At 44.7% G+C, this 16698-nt stretch overlaps 1 protein-coding gene across 1 annotated transcript in view; it reads right to left on the bottom strand.

The window, feature by feature from the left end:
• Positions 1-3249: 3249 nt before the first annotated feature.
• Positions 3250-16698, bottom strand: part of Fndc1 (fibronectin type III domain containing 1) — an 81595-nt gene continuing 68146 nt past the window's right edge. The window contains exons 15-20 of the mRNA XM_055615852.1: positions 14875-14983; positions 11281-11360; positions 8660-8689; positions 7348-7509; positions 6357-6479; positions 3250-3976 (exon numbers count right to left, since the gene is read on the bottom strand). Of these exons, the coding sequence (XP_055471827.1) occupies positions 3861-3976; positions 6357-6479; positions 7348-7509; positions 8660-8689; positions 11281-11360; positions 14875-14983 (620 nt within the window). The 3' untranslated portion in view covers positions 3250-3860. The remainder of the gene's footprint in view (positions 3977-6356; positions 6480-7347; positions 7510-8659; positions 8690-11280; positions 11361-14874; positions 14984-16698) is intronic.

Genomic DNA, 16698 nt, shown 5'->3' with positions numbered 1-16698 from the left:
CCTTTATCTCCACGAGCATCTGCTCTGACCTCTCGAGTCAGCAGGCTCTCTTTCCTCACAGGCTTCTAGGGAGGTCAAGTTTCCTCTCTTTAGGCAAATCGTCTGTTGGAAGTCATTACAATGTGGTCTCGTGTTTTCATATCTTCCTCTGTCTTCAACGTCACCTTCCTGTCAACGGCCTTTCTAAAGGGTCACATCCAGAATTTGTACTTTTAAAATTCCAGGATGATCACCAGACACTTATTTGATGTGTGCTGTAATTTGACCTGCATGGAATGCTGCTCACAGAACTGCCTTGCTGGTCTGTTTTTTTTGTTGCCAGTTTGGCTGGAGAGAGGAATGCCTAGAGAAGCAGTGAGGCCCAGGGGAACGGTCTGTGATGGGGTTCCCCCGGAAGCTGGCACGGGTTAGTCAGTGGACTGGAGGGAGATCGAGGGAGATCCACCCTCGGTGTGGGTGGGTGTTGCTCGGTCATCTGGGTCCCCAGGGAAAACACACAGAGGACAGACAGCACACTCCTCTTCTCTCGGAGCTGGGACATGCTCTTCTGCAGAGGCAACTCCAGGGTTCTCCGTGCACCTTCGGCTCAGCCAGGCTCTCAGGCCTTCGGTCTTGGCCTGAAAATGACAGCTTTGATGTCTTTGGTTCTAGGCTCTTCAACCCTAAAACCAGTTGTACTTCCTGCAAACCAGGCTCTCCAGCTTTCAGACGAACTGTTGTGACACTTGTCATCTTCCATAACATGTGAGCCAATTGGTCCAGTCAAGACCTTGATAGTATCTATCTATCTATCTATCTATCTATCTATCTATCTATCTATCTATCTATCTATCTATGTCTCTATCTATGTATCTATCTATCTACCTACCTACCTACCTTACTTTCTCTCTAAAATCTTTATGTGTGTGTGTGAGCGTCTTTGTGTGTGTATGCTCATGTGTGTGCAGGTCCTCATGTAGGCAAAGAGGGTCTCAGATCCTCTATCTCTGGAGTTGTAAAAAGCTATGAGCCACCAAATGTGGTGCTGGGAACCAAACTTTGGTCCTTTGCAAGAGCAGCAAGTCCTTTTAACTGCTGGGCCATCTCTGCAGCCCCTCTGTCTGTCTGTCTATGCCTGTCTGTCTGCCTGCCTGCCTGTCATCTATCCCGTGTTTAGATAACCCTTGAGATTATTCCTAATTGACTGCCTATGCTGCTGTTCTTGTCTTATTGCTCTGGCTTTGGTTTTAGCTGCTTATTTTATGAAGGTTATGGTAATTTGCATCTAAAACTGCAAATGTTTATTTTTAATGAACTTCACTTTTCTAGAATACAGTAAAACCAAAATATTTCAGAAAGGACTGGAAAAAAAAGTTCCATGAATGAAACTAGAGAAGTTTTACTATTCCTACCAAATAAGAATGAGTTCTTTGAGGCCACTGGGTCCTTTGACAAATAGAAAGTACAATTCACATGAAAGAGGATGCCTGTGTTGCTGATATTGAGTCCTGATACCCGAGCTCTTCTGAAGGAGGCCCCTGACAGCACGATGAAGTTGGAACACTGCCAAGAGCTCCCCTCCCAGGTGCTCTGGTGACATCAAGACAAAAGAAAAGCTCAAATACAACTGGAGTCCCACAATAAGCATGAAACTTGTTTCTCTTCAGACACCAGACACAGTCTCTCAATGCGTGTCCGGTTCTCAGTATCACTAGCCTTCTTCTGCGAGCAGAAGAGGATGCCAGATCTCAGCTCCCATGGAGACAGCACAACTGATTATAAACCTTCTTAAAACATTTTCTGGGTAACCCTTGATCTGGCACTGTGAAGCACATTTGGATGCTGACACGTGTGGAAAGTAAGGAGTCTTCTTCAACAACCTCCCTTTAATGTGGGAGAGCCTTCCCAAATGACTTGGAGCTTGCAAACTCAAATTTGGATAAACATCTGATTTGTCTCTCTAGAGCAGGTGTGCATGACCTTTTGGCATTGCAGAGTAATCTTTGCCATCCACAAAGTTCACACTTGAGAACTGTACACTAGACTTACTGACAGTCCCAAAGCCTTCACCGTGTTACATGCAAATGCACCATTTGGGGGGAGGGGCATTTATAGCTCCTTGGCAACCTGCATCCCATGGGCTGCAGGCTGCTTTGGGGAGTTCTAGCACTCTCCTGGACTGTCTTCTTTGCTGTTGCCATTGTGCAAAGGTCATGGTGGAACGTGAGGAAGGGACGGACGTCACAGACTGGTCTCAAAGTTGTGTAAAGACAACTGTGTCCTTGTAAGGTTTACCTTCAGAACTTCCAGATACACGAGGTTTCGCCTCAGCATGGTGCAGGAACGGAAAACCACAGCACCGCACTCCTGCAGTACGCTCTACCCTTCGGCGGTCTGTCAGGAATGGCCCTCAGACCTGGCAGCATTTCCTTCTACCTCATCTCTGTGTCAGCACCACTAATGCTGACACTTGGATGCATGAAGACGAGGCCTTCATTCACAGGGCTGTCTGGGGCCATAGAGGAAGGACAGACCCTTTTACAGCAATGGGAGCAAAGGGTCCCAGTACACCCTCTTGTATAACCGTCAAGGGAGGAAGATGCTTCTATTTCAAGAAGCTGAGAAGGGAAATTGAATTTTCAGAGACGTGACTTTAAAATCACTTTGAAACTAAAGTATTCATTCATCTGGAAGTACATTAGACATAGAGCTGGTGAGGACTCAGCCAGAAAGCACTTCTTTATAAGTGTGGGACCTGAGGTAGGTACCCAGTACTCACATAGAAAGCTGAGTCCTGGGGAGACAGAGACAGGCAGCTGCTGGGGCTCACAGGCTTGCCAGCCTGAGTTAGCCTGTAGACCCCATCTCTCGGTGAGGCGCATGGCTCCCGAGGGATGATGTCTGAGCTGATCTCTGCCTCATACGTCTACCCGTGCACACACACACAAATGTGCACACAAGCCCCCCTCTGTTTCTGTCTCTGGTCTCTCCTTCTCCCTCCCTCAACAAAGGTAAATAAAGTCATCTCCATGATAAAAAGGCTGGAGGAAGGCACTTGGTTTGCTGGCAAAGCTGTTACTCATCAATGCCTCCATCAATGTTACTCCCCAAGGCCAGCAGCATCTGCGAGAAGCATGCATACCTTTTTAACCAAAGCTATATTCTGTAGAGGACCTATGCCCTGGCCACCTAAGAAAGATATTACAAGCAGGACCTCCATTCACAATGTCTTACACACATTCATCTAAAGAGCAAATATACATGTAGCAAGTTTAATCAGTATTCTTGATGAGTGTAAATATGTATATGCATATATACACACACACATATATATATCAAAATTGAGAATTTACAAATAAAATTTGGAGCACTTAACCCAGGGGTTGATAAGTCTTTAGGATAAATCTCAAAGAGGATGTGCTTCCTTTGGTAATTCAATTCGGTAATTCAATTCTACTTCATACAAAGAGGTGTGAGGCTTAAACTCAGCTGATTTGAAGGTGAGAAAAGCAGAAAGCATTCTGTGAGGCAAACACAGCATGCCAGCACTGTTCCCTGGAGATCCCCGAGTGTCTGAGGAAGAGTCTGGAAATCACACTGGATCCGCTGCAGGGTTGACGGCTCTGGAATGTGTGATTACAAATAAACAAACGAAGCACAGAGAAGTGAAGTTTCAGCAAAACTGGATTGTATTTATAGTCCAGACCAAGAAATGTGGCCAAATTCCGATGGAAGAGGACCAAATGCCCGTGTCCACCCTGTGGCCTCCTCATACGCTGGGGCAGCAGGCTTGGAACGCCGTCTTTCTTTTGCCCATAGTTCCTAGTGCAAGTTAATCAAACGGGCTGGGAGGGTGAACTTGCGGCAGGCCGATCCTCTGGTCACCACTTTCCTGGGATGGAGACTCCACACTCGTACCAGCCCACGTAGTAGTAAGGGGTTCCAAAACCAATGTGGCCAAAGCTGACAGGCTCCTGGCGGTACTGACGATAGTAGCCTGGAAAGGCAGTGGAAAAGATGGGGGGAAAGAAGGTTCAAAGTCACTGACAGGAAAACTTCTCCCCCTACAGCCTGCTTTCAGGCAGCATGTTCCGGTGAACATCTCTGGGTGTTACTTGTGAATCCCCTGGACCAGTTCTATGTCACCATAGAAACAGGCCTACCCCAGGCATGTTTCATGGGTGATAATCCAGTCCTCCTCTCACTCATAACCAAAGAATGTAATTTCAGCCACCATTGGTGAGCTTTTGCAGAGATGCACATCCTAGCCTGGGGTAACTGAATATCACTCACATCCATCTGTTCTCAGGGTTCAGAGCTTCCAGCTTCCCAGAACTGCTCAGCTCCAAGGTTTAATTAAGCCTGAAAAGCTGAAGCAGATCTGTAGATCTTTCCAGAAAAAACAATCTGCACGTTGCTGACCTCTTGAAGTAGAAGGATGCTCTGGTAGCCTCAAAATGTTTGGGGAACTCTATTGCTCTCACTTCTGGCCTTATTTCCCTCTTGACAAACATTGGCCAGCTGCCAACTCTACCAGTGAGTTCGCTAACCAGTCATGCTCAACACCACAACCTTGGCACAGAAATACAGAGGAATATAGATAACACAGGACTGTAACAGAAGCCAGGACACTGCAAGAGCTGGAAAGACATGGGCTGTGTAGATGCTGTGTATTTTATTGTGACGAACTGAACTGGACATGGCAAGACTCAGCCGAAAGCAGAGGCGACCAAGCTGTCTCAGGCTAAAGCACAAGCCCTTTCCTGGCTTGGTCGCCTCTGCTTTCGGCCATGTCTGTTGAAATTTTTCACCCGATCAGGTAAGGCCACATTATAGAGATAACCTGGTAATATAGTGATTTAAGCTGCAACCTCATCTAGCTGTGCCTCAGTGGGAATATCCAGAGTCATGTTGGGTTGAATATGTAAGCCGGTTCAGTTCGTCACAATAAAATACACAGCATCTACACAGTCCACATCTTTCCAGCTCTTGCAGCGTCCTGACTTCTGTTACAGTCCTGTGTTATCTATATTCCTCTGTATTTCTGTGCCAAGGTTGTGGTGTTGACCATGACACTCACTGGAAACAATTCTCTATAATAAATCTAAACAGGCAGGTAAAAACCCTTGGTTCTTTATTCTAGATGAAGGATTAAAAAATATGCTCATTTGGCTACCTGTGGACTTTAATTCTTTGAAAATCTGTAAGTGATTGTGTTAGAGTTTTTTGTTTTTGTTTTTGTTTTTTTCAACTTGAGACAAACCAGGGTCATCTGAGTGGAGGGAACTTCAATTGAGAAAAAAATCTCCATCAGGCTGGCCTGTGGGCATTTTCTTTACTAATGAGTGATATGTGAGGGCCCAGCTCATTGTAGGAGGTGCCACCCCTGGGCAGGCGGTCCTGCCTATAGAAGCAAGCAAACTGAGCGAGCCAATAAGCTGCATTCCTCCATGGCCTCTGTTTCCATTCTGGCCTCCACGTCCCCACCCATCTTGAGTTCCTGCTGTGGTTTTTCTCAACGATGGTCTGTGATCAGGATGTGCAAACCAAATATGTGTAAGCCAAAGCCTTTCATCCCCACGTTGCTTTTGGTCAGGGCATTGTTGTCACCACAACAGAAAGTAAACCAGGATACTCGTGCACAAGTTCACATATTTTTCCACAAATACGTGGACACCCTGAATGTACAACATCACCAAGAACCGAGTGCAAGATGGAAAGATGCTGGACCACTTTCAGCTGCTGTTGGTTTGCGTGGAATTCTGGGATCCACAGAGACATATCACAACTATTGTGTTCCTGCCTCATAATGCGATCATCCAAGAGCTGGTGCCCTGGCCCTGAGGCCTCTGCTGGTGACTTTCATGTTTACCCATTGGTCAAGCTGGGTCCCCTCGAAGGTCTCCACTGTGCACTGTTCATATTCATCCACATTTCAAGACTCAACTCATACTCCCTGTCCTGACAACCTTCCTTAACATCCTTGAGTGTTTGCCTCCCTTGAATTTGTATGGTCACAATGATTCCAATTTCTTGACAAGACGACAACCACATGGTGGGAGCTGTTGTACACATCATAGTGCCCACTATAATTAACCTCTCACACAGTTGCTTACTCTTCCTGGTGACAGAGCTTGCTTCTGAGAGCAGGGATGAGGTCGTATACACCCCCTTATATTTCCAGTTTTCCAGAGCATTCTCCAAGGCCAGCATGTGATGGACATACTTTTATTCCTTGATTTTTTATTTTCACCCTGTATGATCCAAAGTGCTCCCAACATTAATCCCTAAACTATAAATCAAAGGCAGAGCTACCATATATTTTCTCATTATAGCCATTTTTCTTCAGTATAAAATAGCAACTTTGTTCTCCTTACCTTGAATGGTAGGGAGGGCTTCTATATAAGACTGAGGCCCTGTTCTTCCATCCAGGTGTGAATCCACAAACTGGCAATGGTCCTCACCTCTTCCCCAGCTGTCTCCAATGCTATAGAACGTGTCTGTGTGAGAGAGAATCACAGGTCAGTGACTACTAGAGAGTGTCACTGCTGGCTTACGAGTTAGAACATGCTTTGGGGACTGTTTAAATTGGGAGCATTACTTAAATTATGTGTTCCATGGTTTCTGTATCTGAAAAATGTTTGTAATGGCACTAAGTGTGTGAGAAGCCAGCAAGCTCTTGTATACTAACTACTCAACATGTTTAGTAGGGGGACTTTGGGCAGTACAGGCAGCTCTGATGTGTAAATGATGGACCCTTTTTAAAAAGTCCTCTGCTCTCTAGAAAGAATGAAGAAAACCGCAATCCAGAAGAGATTTAGAAGTCTGAGGCAGATCTAGATAATTAGAACCTATTTCCACACATAGCTTCGGGCACAGAGCGCTGTCCGTGGTGCTGAAGCGCAACTCAAGGACCTACAATTCTGTGTTCCCTCACACTGGGATCCTGAAGGTGACTGTGCGTTCTCTCCTAGAAATTTTGAAGGGAGAGAAAGTGGGTGGAAAAGACAGAAAGAGCTGGCAGAGATGGGGGAGAGGGAGGGATGGAGGAAGAGAGAGAGAGAGAGAATTATCCAATAATGAGATGAGGCAGGTAAATCTCCAGAGCTGGGGATGTGGGGGAAGATTAGTGAGAAATAAATAATAAATTAATTAATTAAAAACTATTCAGACCAGCTGATCTTGGATTTCATTTCTAAGATGTAGGAGTGGTGTATGCATAAAACTAGTAATCCTAAGGCAGAGTCTACAAAACTGGTTTACAGTAAAATCCTCACAGCTCCAGGCCTTACACATGTACTAAGCCATCTGCTTTACAAGTCAGTAGTGGCCAGAAGTTTACTGCAGCCACCCAAGTGTAAGTCCTACCTTTGAGGTTGTCGCTGAGGTAGATCTTATACCTTAGTGAATTACAAAGAACGACCCCCACAAACTTCTTGTACCATGTCCGTTTCACATACTGCCGACCGTGGCAGTCGGTGTAGCCAGGGTCATGCTTGAAAGCAAACGGGATCCAGATGGGCTCGCCACCTTGACAACACAAAACACGCGCTCTAAGGTACAGTGGGCTACAGCGGTTATTGTTCTACACAAACTGTCGGAAAGCGGGGAGTTTTCCCGGCCTTCCTTCCTCTCTAGCTTCTCTGAGCACATGTGCATACATGTTTATCCCCTTTCTCTTTTAATACTAGACTACAACTGCAGCATTATGGGTCAGATCTAATACTGTTCCCCAAAGTCTCACGCCTCTGATGGGCTGCACAGAGATTATTGGGTCAGGAGGATTTGAACTTCATCATGGGTTAACCCATTGATAACCTCATACCTGAATGAAGGAGGGGCCTCATGAAAGAAATAGGTAACTAGAGAATGGCTTTGAAGGGATCTCCCTCGCTCCCTTCCACCTGCCTGCCTACCATGAAGACAGTTTTGCATCTTGTGCCCCTCAGCCATGTTATACCTCACCTCAGGCTACAAGCCAGGAAGCCAAGTGACATGCTCCTAAATCTCTAAAGCCATAAGCCAAAATAAACCGTTCTCTCCCAGTTCTCTCAGATTTTTTTTTCATGGCAACAGAAAGCTAACCACCATCTCTGAAGGGCAGGCTGCCTTTCACCCTAGAGTATTTAAGATCTTGTCATTTTTAAAAAAGGATTCTCAAAGCTCATGAGCGATGTAAGAGTCAAGGAAAAGCAGCTGTATTGGCATAGTTGACTCTTGGGGCATGTCACAAGTCCCTCCGCCTCGGGTCCTGCTCTTTTGGTCACTCTTTATTCCTTCCTTGAACTTGAAACCCAGGGATTGCTCGGTTCGTGGGTGAGGGAGGCAAAATGTCCTTGCACAGCTGCTGCATTTTGACATCTTTTCATCACTCTAAAATGCTCATGGGGACCATGTAAACAAAGGACTTATTTGATAGGGTTTGGCCATTCCCATCATAGTTTCTCACTGACGCCAACATCTATAGTCTTACTAAAGCATTTTCAAGTCATTCTCTTCCACAAAGACAATGGAGGGTGGATGAATCAAAGTTGTCAGGAAAAAAAAATCATGCAGATGTAAAATGTTCCGCCATCTCTGGTTGTGAGTCATGACAGTGATCACGGACCTCACGCTCACTATTCGCATCTCATTCACGTTCGAAACCAGAGCGGCAGAATCCTCGAGGCATGGAACTCACCTGGGGCTCTCACAACGAGCAGAGGATTGTCTGTGGATGAAAAAGAAAGAATTGACCTTGTAACACACATTGCAGTTGGGAAAATGTTGACATTCTGGCTGTAATTAAAAGAGCTAACCGAATTGGAATAGAGAAAAAAAACATAGGGTTTATTTGTCAGTTTCCAAAGTATCTCACTGGACTCACTCTGGGAGCATTTTCTTTCGGGAAATACTCTCAGGTCAACTTTGTTATTGTTGACCCAAGAAGCTGGGAGCTTCTGGAAATAACATTTTGAAGTTGTGTATAACAAACAATTCAGTCCTTCAGGCTAGCAAGATGACCCAGTGAGTAAGAACCTGGATTTCACCGTGTGGTGAAAGAGGAGAACTAACTCTTGAAAGCTGTCATGACCTCCACATGCACACTGTGGCATGTACACACACACACACACACACACATGCACACACATACTCTCATATGCATGCTGTAGCATACACAAATATATGTATACACACACTCTCTCTCACACGCACACACACATACACACACTCTCTCACTGTGCACATATGTACGGAAATACTTTTACATGCATCCTGTGGCATGGAGGTGCGCATATGCTCAGTCTCTCATTCACATATTCGGATTCAAAATAAAACAGATTGTGTAAACACTTTATAAAAATGAAATCAGCTCTCTTGTTTTTAAACCTCATATTTGGGAGAGTCTGGTGATTTCTTAAAATATTCTGCATACTATAATATCACATGTTTTCCATTCTTCAGTGTTTGCTCAAGAGAAGTTAAAATACAAATCTAAACATTTGCGTATAAACACCTATAGCCTCTTTGTAATTACTGATCGGTGCGAATAACTGAAATTATAGCTGAATGGGTCAAATGAGAGGATTGTGGCATAGCTGGATCATGAAATACGGACCAGAGATAAAAGAGAATGAAGAACCAATGAAGAACTAGTGCATGGATCAATCAAAAGTTGATTATTTGATAGCTGAGCATGGTGCACGCCTGTCATCCCAGCACTGGGGAGGCAGAGGCAGGTGGATCTCTGAGAGTTTGAGGCCAGCCTGCTCTACATGACAAGGCTACACAGAGAAACCTTGTCTCAACAACAAAACAGAAACAAACAAACATAACAATTGATTATTTGGAGAGAAGCCAGCCAGAGGGGTATGGACTTTAGGGTACTTATGTCAAGTCCTAGAGGATGTGAACTCAGTGGGAGAGAGCAGAAGGTGCAGGACAGCAGGGAGGCCCTGCTGGTGGTGACAGGCATGCTGCTGGACAGTAGCCAGAGCTGAACACAGCTCAGAATCTATGACGTTCCGTATTTTAAAACTGTTTATGCTTTAACTGCGAAAACCACATCAGAGAATATGAAAGTTGTTTTTGAAGAAATTTCGCTTCAGAAAAGGATCACTTTTCAGGTGGTGTTGGGGCTCAAACCCAAGCCTTCTGCCATGCTGGGCCAGCCTTCTGCCCACTGAGCTGTTTTGCTAGCACACTGATTTTCACAAATGCTGTACATGGACTAAGTAAACAACACTCTCTCCTCTCCATCACTCATTCTCTCTGTATCTTAATTTTTGCAGCATTGGGAAGTAAACACAGTGCTTCATTTGTCCATGTTCATGGCCACTCAGCCTCAGCTCAGAAAACTGGGTTTTCAGGGTGCACACCTAATACACTTTAACATATATAAAATCTCAGAGCTTCCTCTCCACATTTACGATATTACGTCACCCCGGTTTTCCCTTGTCCTTTGTGTAGACGGCTCATTCTGGCGCTGTCTGCTCTGCATGCAGTAGTGATGTCAGCTTAAGAGGAAAAGCTCATAGCGCTCCTCTCAAATACCCCAGAACAGGGATGAAAATGAAACAACAGCAAAAACAAAACAAAAAAACGACAACAAAACCTGTGGGGTAAAACAGCCCTTTCACAGAGGTCACCTAGGTCCATTGGAAAATATACATTTACGTTACAGTTTATAACAGTAGCAAAATTACAAAGTGGCAACAAAAATAGATTTATAGTTGGGGGTCACCTCAACATGGGGAACGGCCACAGCGTTAGGAATGCTGAGAATCACTGGGATAGAAGTTAAACCTGAGGTACTTAGTACGGGCATCTCTGCTTCTTCATAAAAGAAGCCATAGATGAAAATTTGGCTAGCCACAGAAGCATCAGCCTCCCAGGTCATCTAAGGTTTTTTAAACTTTAAAACTAAGACCAGGTGAGGGCTTACAACCCCAGTACTCAGTAGTCTGAGGCCAGCCTGGGTTAGACAACCAGTGCCAGATCAGCCTGGGCTATTCTGCCTCAACAAAGCCAAAGCCAAACAAACAATAAAACACAAAGAAAGCGCTGAAACTATTTTATGTTAATGAGTTAAAACTATCTTTAAGTTGAAAACTAAATTTGCTTTTCTTTTCATTAGAATTTGACCTCAGCTCTCTCCTAACATAAAAGGGGGAGAAATGCTTGTTTCATAAAGAGAAATCTGAACTGATCTAACAGAAAGGACATTTTCCTGCTTTAATTTTCACCCTGCCAATAGATGTCATTCTGTTTTGTGTTTTTTTTTTTTTCAAAGAAGCAAAACAAAGATAAATATCCCCATACCTGATTCTGTAACAAATGAGACAGAAGGGCTGACGGGCCCATATCCATGAGGATTTTTAGCTTGAACTTTGAAGTAATATCTGAAAAAGAAGGAAAGCATCTTTCAAAAGAAAAATTGACTGGACCTCTGAATAGTGAGACAGATTCCCAGTATTACAAGCATGTTTCTACAATAACATTGGAGTCATGTTGTATGTTTTTAGACACACATACACAGAGAGAGAGAGACAGAGAAAGAGCTGGTTATCATGTGTTTTCCTGAACTTGCTTATTGTTTGATGATTTCTTGAAATGGTCTAATTAATGCAGCACAGGCACATGGCTGATGGGAATGGATAGAAACATTAATATTTGCTCAGAGGGCTTCTCCCAGAGTATCCCAGCAGGCCCTGGATGACTCTCCCAGTCCATCCTTTAGAAACCTGCTGAAGACTCAGATGCCAGTATAAACTCCAAGAGAGGGACAAGAGAGGGACAACAAAACACAGAGTAGAAGTCAGGTGTTAACTCAATCAACGTCTTGGGCTCTGTGGCGGATTCAACAAAAATGTGGCTTGTGGCTGGCAGGAGAGGCTGGCTAGAGAGTGGCCTTTTCAGTGGAACTCACAAAATAGCCACGCCTTGAGATGTGGCACCTCTAGAAGAGAGAAACATGTCCAGGAAGAAGAGAGAGGCTTTGCTGCAGGGCCAGCTTTGTCTAGAAACAGAGAATGTTCTGGAAAGTGCAATGTTTGAGTCAGCACGTTCAACAAGAAGGAAAGGGAGTCTTGAAGCATTTTACTTCATCAACACTGATGCTCAAAGAACTGGAGACCAGAGCATCAGTTAGAACCACTGTTGATAACACTTGTGACCTCCTGGGTTCCATGTACCACAGGGCTCTTCTAGGACCCATGAATGGCTCTTTGAACCTTAGAAAATGGCACTTCCCTCTAGCTTTTGGCCAGAAGGAATATCTCACTTAACTATTTCAAAATTCTTTATCTGGTTAAGTCAGGTAGAGATGTAAGTACTGATGAAAAGCTATGAAGAAATTTTAAGGAGGGACCATTCACATTCAGAGGTGGCCACAAGCCATAGTAATGAAATCGCCTAGGTCACCTCTGGCCTCACTGCATGCAGAGACATTCTCCTGTGGTCTTACTAACCCAGAAAGAAGAGAAAAGCCACTTGATAAAATCTGAACTCCATATAATATGATTATTGATTTTTTTATTTCAATTACTAAAAAAAAAAAAAAAAGGATGAACAATTAACATGTTTCCAAATCTCAATGACTGCAATTAATGTTTCTAGATTATTTACACTCTCGCTCAGTGGCTGTGAAGTAATTTAAAGCAAAACCCCACAGGCAGCTCCAACAGGGGGTTTGGCACATGTCAACGATTCTAGCTGAATTTTGCAAATACTTTAAAAAGAAGTCATTTAAAAATTAGGAGTGGTATCTAGGTTCATAAGCCCTTGTGTGAAAACCTTGTGCTACACAGTTCCTTGTGTCCCTGATGGAATGGCCCTAAGACTCTGATCCCAGCTTTTCATAGTAAAATTGGATTTTAAAATATGCAGACCATAAGGAGTGATGGTGGGGCCTTTGTTTAGTGAATAAGGTAGAATAAACTTATTTTAGTTAAGAAAACAAAAATCAAAAAATCAGGATCTGACATAAACCACCCAAGAGGCTGACTCCAAACTCTGGGTGCCTGCGCTTTCACAGTGGTTTGGGAGGCCTCCCTCTAGTCAGGTGGTAAAATAAATAAATAAATAAATAAATAAATAAATAAATAAATAAATAAATATTGTTTCTGCTCATTGCTTCCACGCTGCTCTGACTGTTTATAGCTGCTACTTACCTGGGTCCTGAGGAAATTTGGCCAGAGAAGCTCCCATGCTACACCCTTCCTGGACACTCCACTGAAGTGGCAGAAGCCACTTTACCTGACCAGCCCCAGGCTCATAAGGACAAGAATCCTCCTAGTATGTACTCTCCCTAAACTTCCTCACGGCACTGGCTGTAAAAGTCTATCTCTGTATTGCTTTTCCTTTTTTAACAGCTATCTCCCCCGCCATACAAAACTCCCCATGGGGACAGCACTATACACGTTAGGAGAGCTGCATCTAGTTCACCCCCACGCCCTAAACCCTGGTGCAAAATAAACAGGAGGAACTGCTTGAGGGAAGGTTGGACCCAGAGCCACCGTTAGAACACCTCCACCTTAAGCCACCATCAGTCAAAATGGCAGAAATCCAGTATGGCAGCAAAAGTTGTGCAAAGAACATGGGACACAGACAAGCGGGACAAGGAAAGGTCAGGAGAATTAAGATTCAACTTTTGTGGCTAGCGGTTATGTGATGAAGCCACTGGAAAGCATCCCCCAGCCTTCTGATCTATCCGCTAGCTGTGCTATAGAAGGAATCAGTGCACATAGCGGAAGAGAATGCCGACTCCATTTCCTCTGGTTCTGTTGCTTTTGTTTCCTCTGGTCGGCTTTCGCTGCTGTTAGAAAGGAACAAAGCACTTTCTCCATTCCCCGATTTATTGCTTCTTTTCATTTGCCAAATCCCGCAGTTCATAACAGTTTACAGAAGCTTGGTTCCAGTGAGCCTAAATGGCACATTAAAATGTCACAGGGAGTGCTCCCAGCTTTGGGGAGTCTCCTGGTGGCCTGGTTCTGGCCAGATTCTGCCCTCTGTAGCACATGTTTGTTCACTGAGTCATTTGTTGCCGTCTTTTCTGTGCTCCTCCGCCTGTGGAGGCCGCTTTGAGCTCTTCGCTGCAAGCCCACTGGCTCCGTACAACCAGCGTGTTGCTGTGGCTGTCTGGACAACCTCAGAACCCAGTCAGGAGCTACTCAGGGATCCTACAGGCCCATTGATACTGTGGAAACAGCTACAGTGGGAGCACCTGAGCCACCGGTACTGAAAATACTACAGATCAGGGTTCCCCTTGCACCCCACGCCCAGCTGCCCAGACAGTCAGTTGAGCAGCACACCACTGCCTGGCCACGGCATATTCAATGCCTCCCTCATGCTCATCCACGCGTCACTTTCTGAGAGCCATACCTCCCAATCCAGGCAATACAACTGGAGAATATACAGTCAGACACTCTGATGAGAGAAATTTGGCCAGTTTCTCCCTGAGTGCCGTAAACTCTGGCTTCCCGAACAGCGCTCTGTCAGCCGTGCATTTCTCGGGTGATTGTAACCTTTGCTGGTGCGAGCAACGCCCCTCCCGAGGACGTTCCGAACATCCACACCACAAAGCGTTAAGTGTCAGTTACTGTGTTTGGCAAATACTGCCCCACTGACGTCACAAAGCAAAACTGTCCTACCTAGTGTCACTACGTTAGTGAGTAAAACTGAATCAATTGTCTTCCAACGTATAGAATGACATTCCTGCCCTTATTGGAAGGTGTTGACTGTCAAGTAACAACTGCAGTACAGGCAGGAGCTTCTCTTAAGCAAGAGACATGGTTTGTGGCAAGCCTTCACTGGTATTCCATGAGCTACACCAAGCGTTTAAGGGGATGTGGGAAGACTTTGTTCTGGAGCGAAGCTCACAGGTCTGGATCTTTGTGAGTGACTGCCATGGCATACCTTGTGTTTGGCTTCAGGTTCTCAATGGGCAAATGGGTCACTGATGATGTCTGAGTTGACCATTTATTCCTGATGAAGTCCTCGTAAGAGGCACTGTAGACCAAGTAGCCTGGAAACAGAAAGAGGAAGAACCTTGTCTTAATTTGCTTTTTGGTTGCTTCGGTAAACACCGTGACCAAAAGCAACTTAGGAGAGGAAAGGGTTTATTTCATCTCAGACTTCCAGGTCATGGTGCATCCTTAAGGGAAGCCAGGGAAGACACTCAAGCCGGAACTTGAAGTAGAAACCACAGAAGGATGCTGCTCACTGGTTTGCTTCCTCTGGCTTCCTGCTGGAAGTGTACCACTCATAGCGGACTGGGCTATCCCAAATCACTTAGGAATTAAGAAAGCCCTACAGCTGCCTCTGTGGGCCAATCAGATAGAGGCAATGTCCCAGCGGATCCTCCCTCATATGATTCTGGGCTGTGTCAAGTTGACAGCTGAAGCTAACTGAGAGCGAACCAAGCCAAACAGAGCTATGGCGTATTTGGGGGCAGGGGATATACAGCACCACGAGGTAAAGCCCCATGAGACGCTCAAGGAGAGCAAGTTTCACCGTGAGATGGGATGGTACTTCACTAGTTTCTGGTGAATCCAGGTGAATCCAGCACGGCAGACTCACGTGCTTTCTGATGTCCTGGTCTCGCTCAGCTTGTCAGGGCTAACTCTATCTAATCTTGACTTCACCGAGAAGAAAGAAGTGGGAGAAAAAAAAAAAAGCAGTGCCCTGAGCTTCCTATTTACTGAGCCAGACTCAGACAAATGTTTTGTTTTCCCTATCATATGTGGAGTATAGATTGATGATAAATAGATAAATAATAGATAAATAGACGATGGGTAGATAAATGATTGGTAGATGATAGATGATAATAGATAGATTATAGATACATACAGATAGATATAGATAAATGATTGATAGATGATAGATGACTTGTAGATAGATACATGATACATAATAGATAGGTAGGTAGATAGATAGATAATACATTGACATTAAAATAGAAGAGGATCCATTTGGAAAAAGGGAGATGGAAGGGGAGAAGGACAAGGGATGAATATGGTTAAAGTATATGATATACTGGAATGAAAATGTGATTCTGAAAACCATCACTTTGTACAGTGAAGAATTTAAAAGACAGACAAAACCCAAGCTCCCTGTAGAGAAGTACAGTTGTACTTTACAGGAAATGAAGATTATTGGCAATGACTCCCAGGCATGTGGGTATGGCTAAAAGACTCTGAGTGATCGTCGTTCATTTGTCAAAACTCATCTATGACTGTCATCTCCTGCCCTTGTCCTAGTTTAAGGACAGAAGGAACATGAGGGTTCTGAAACCAAATGGCTTAAAATGAGATTTTTGCTTTACTCGGTCCTCTGTGCTCACCCATTTGCCTTTAAAACTGGCCAGTTATGGCCATGGGATGATGGCTCAGCAAGTAAGAGCACCTGTGGCACAAATGTGAGGAGCTGAGTTCAAGTTCCCGGGTGCGCGCAAGGTGGGCACATGCCTTCCTATAACCCCATTGCTGGGGTGGGGACACAGACAAGAAGACTGCTGGGATTTCCGGTCACCAAACTAGCTCCATGTTTAGTTCCTGTCTCAAGGGACTAAGGTGGCGAGTGATAGAGCAGGACATTTGTTGCCCTCCTCTGGCTTCCCTACATGCAAGGACACATGTACCTACACATGTGCACACAAACACCTCAGACACACACATCACACAAGCACTCACAGAGGGAGGGGGCGTGGGGGAGGCCATTCATAAAATCACAGTCAAAAAG

The sequence above is a fragment of the Psammomys obesus genome, unplaced genomic scaffold (genome assembly GCF_907164565.1).
Source record: "Psammomys obesus unplaced genomic scaffold, mPsaObe1.curated_primary_1811, whole genome shotgun sequence".
NCBI lineage: Eukaryota > Metazoa > Chordata > Mammalia > Rodentia > Muridae > Psammomys > Psammomys obesus.
This window is presented reverse-complemented; position numbering and strand designations above follow the sequence as displayed.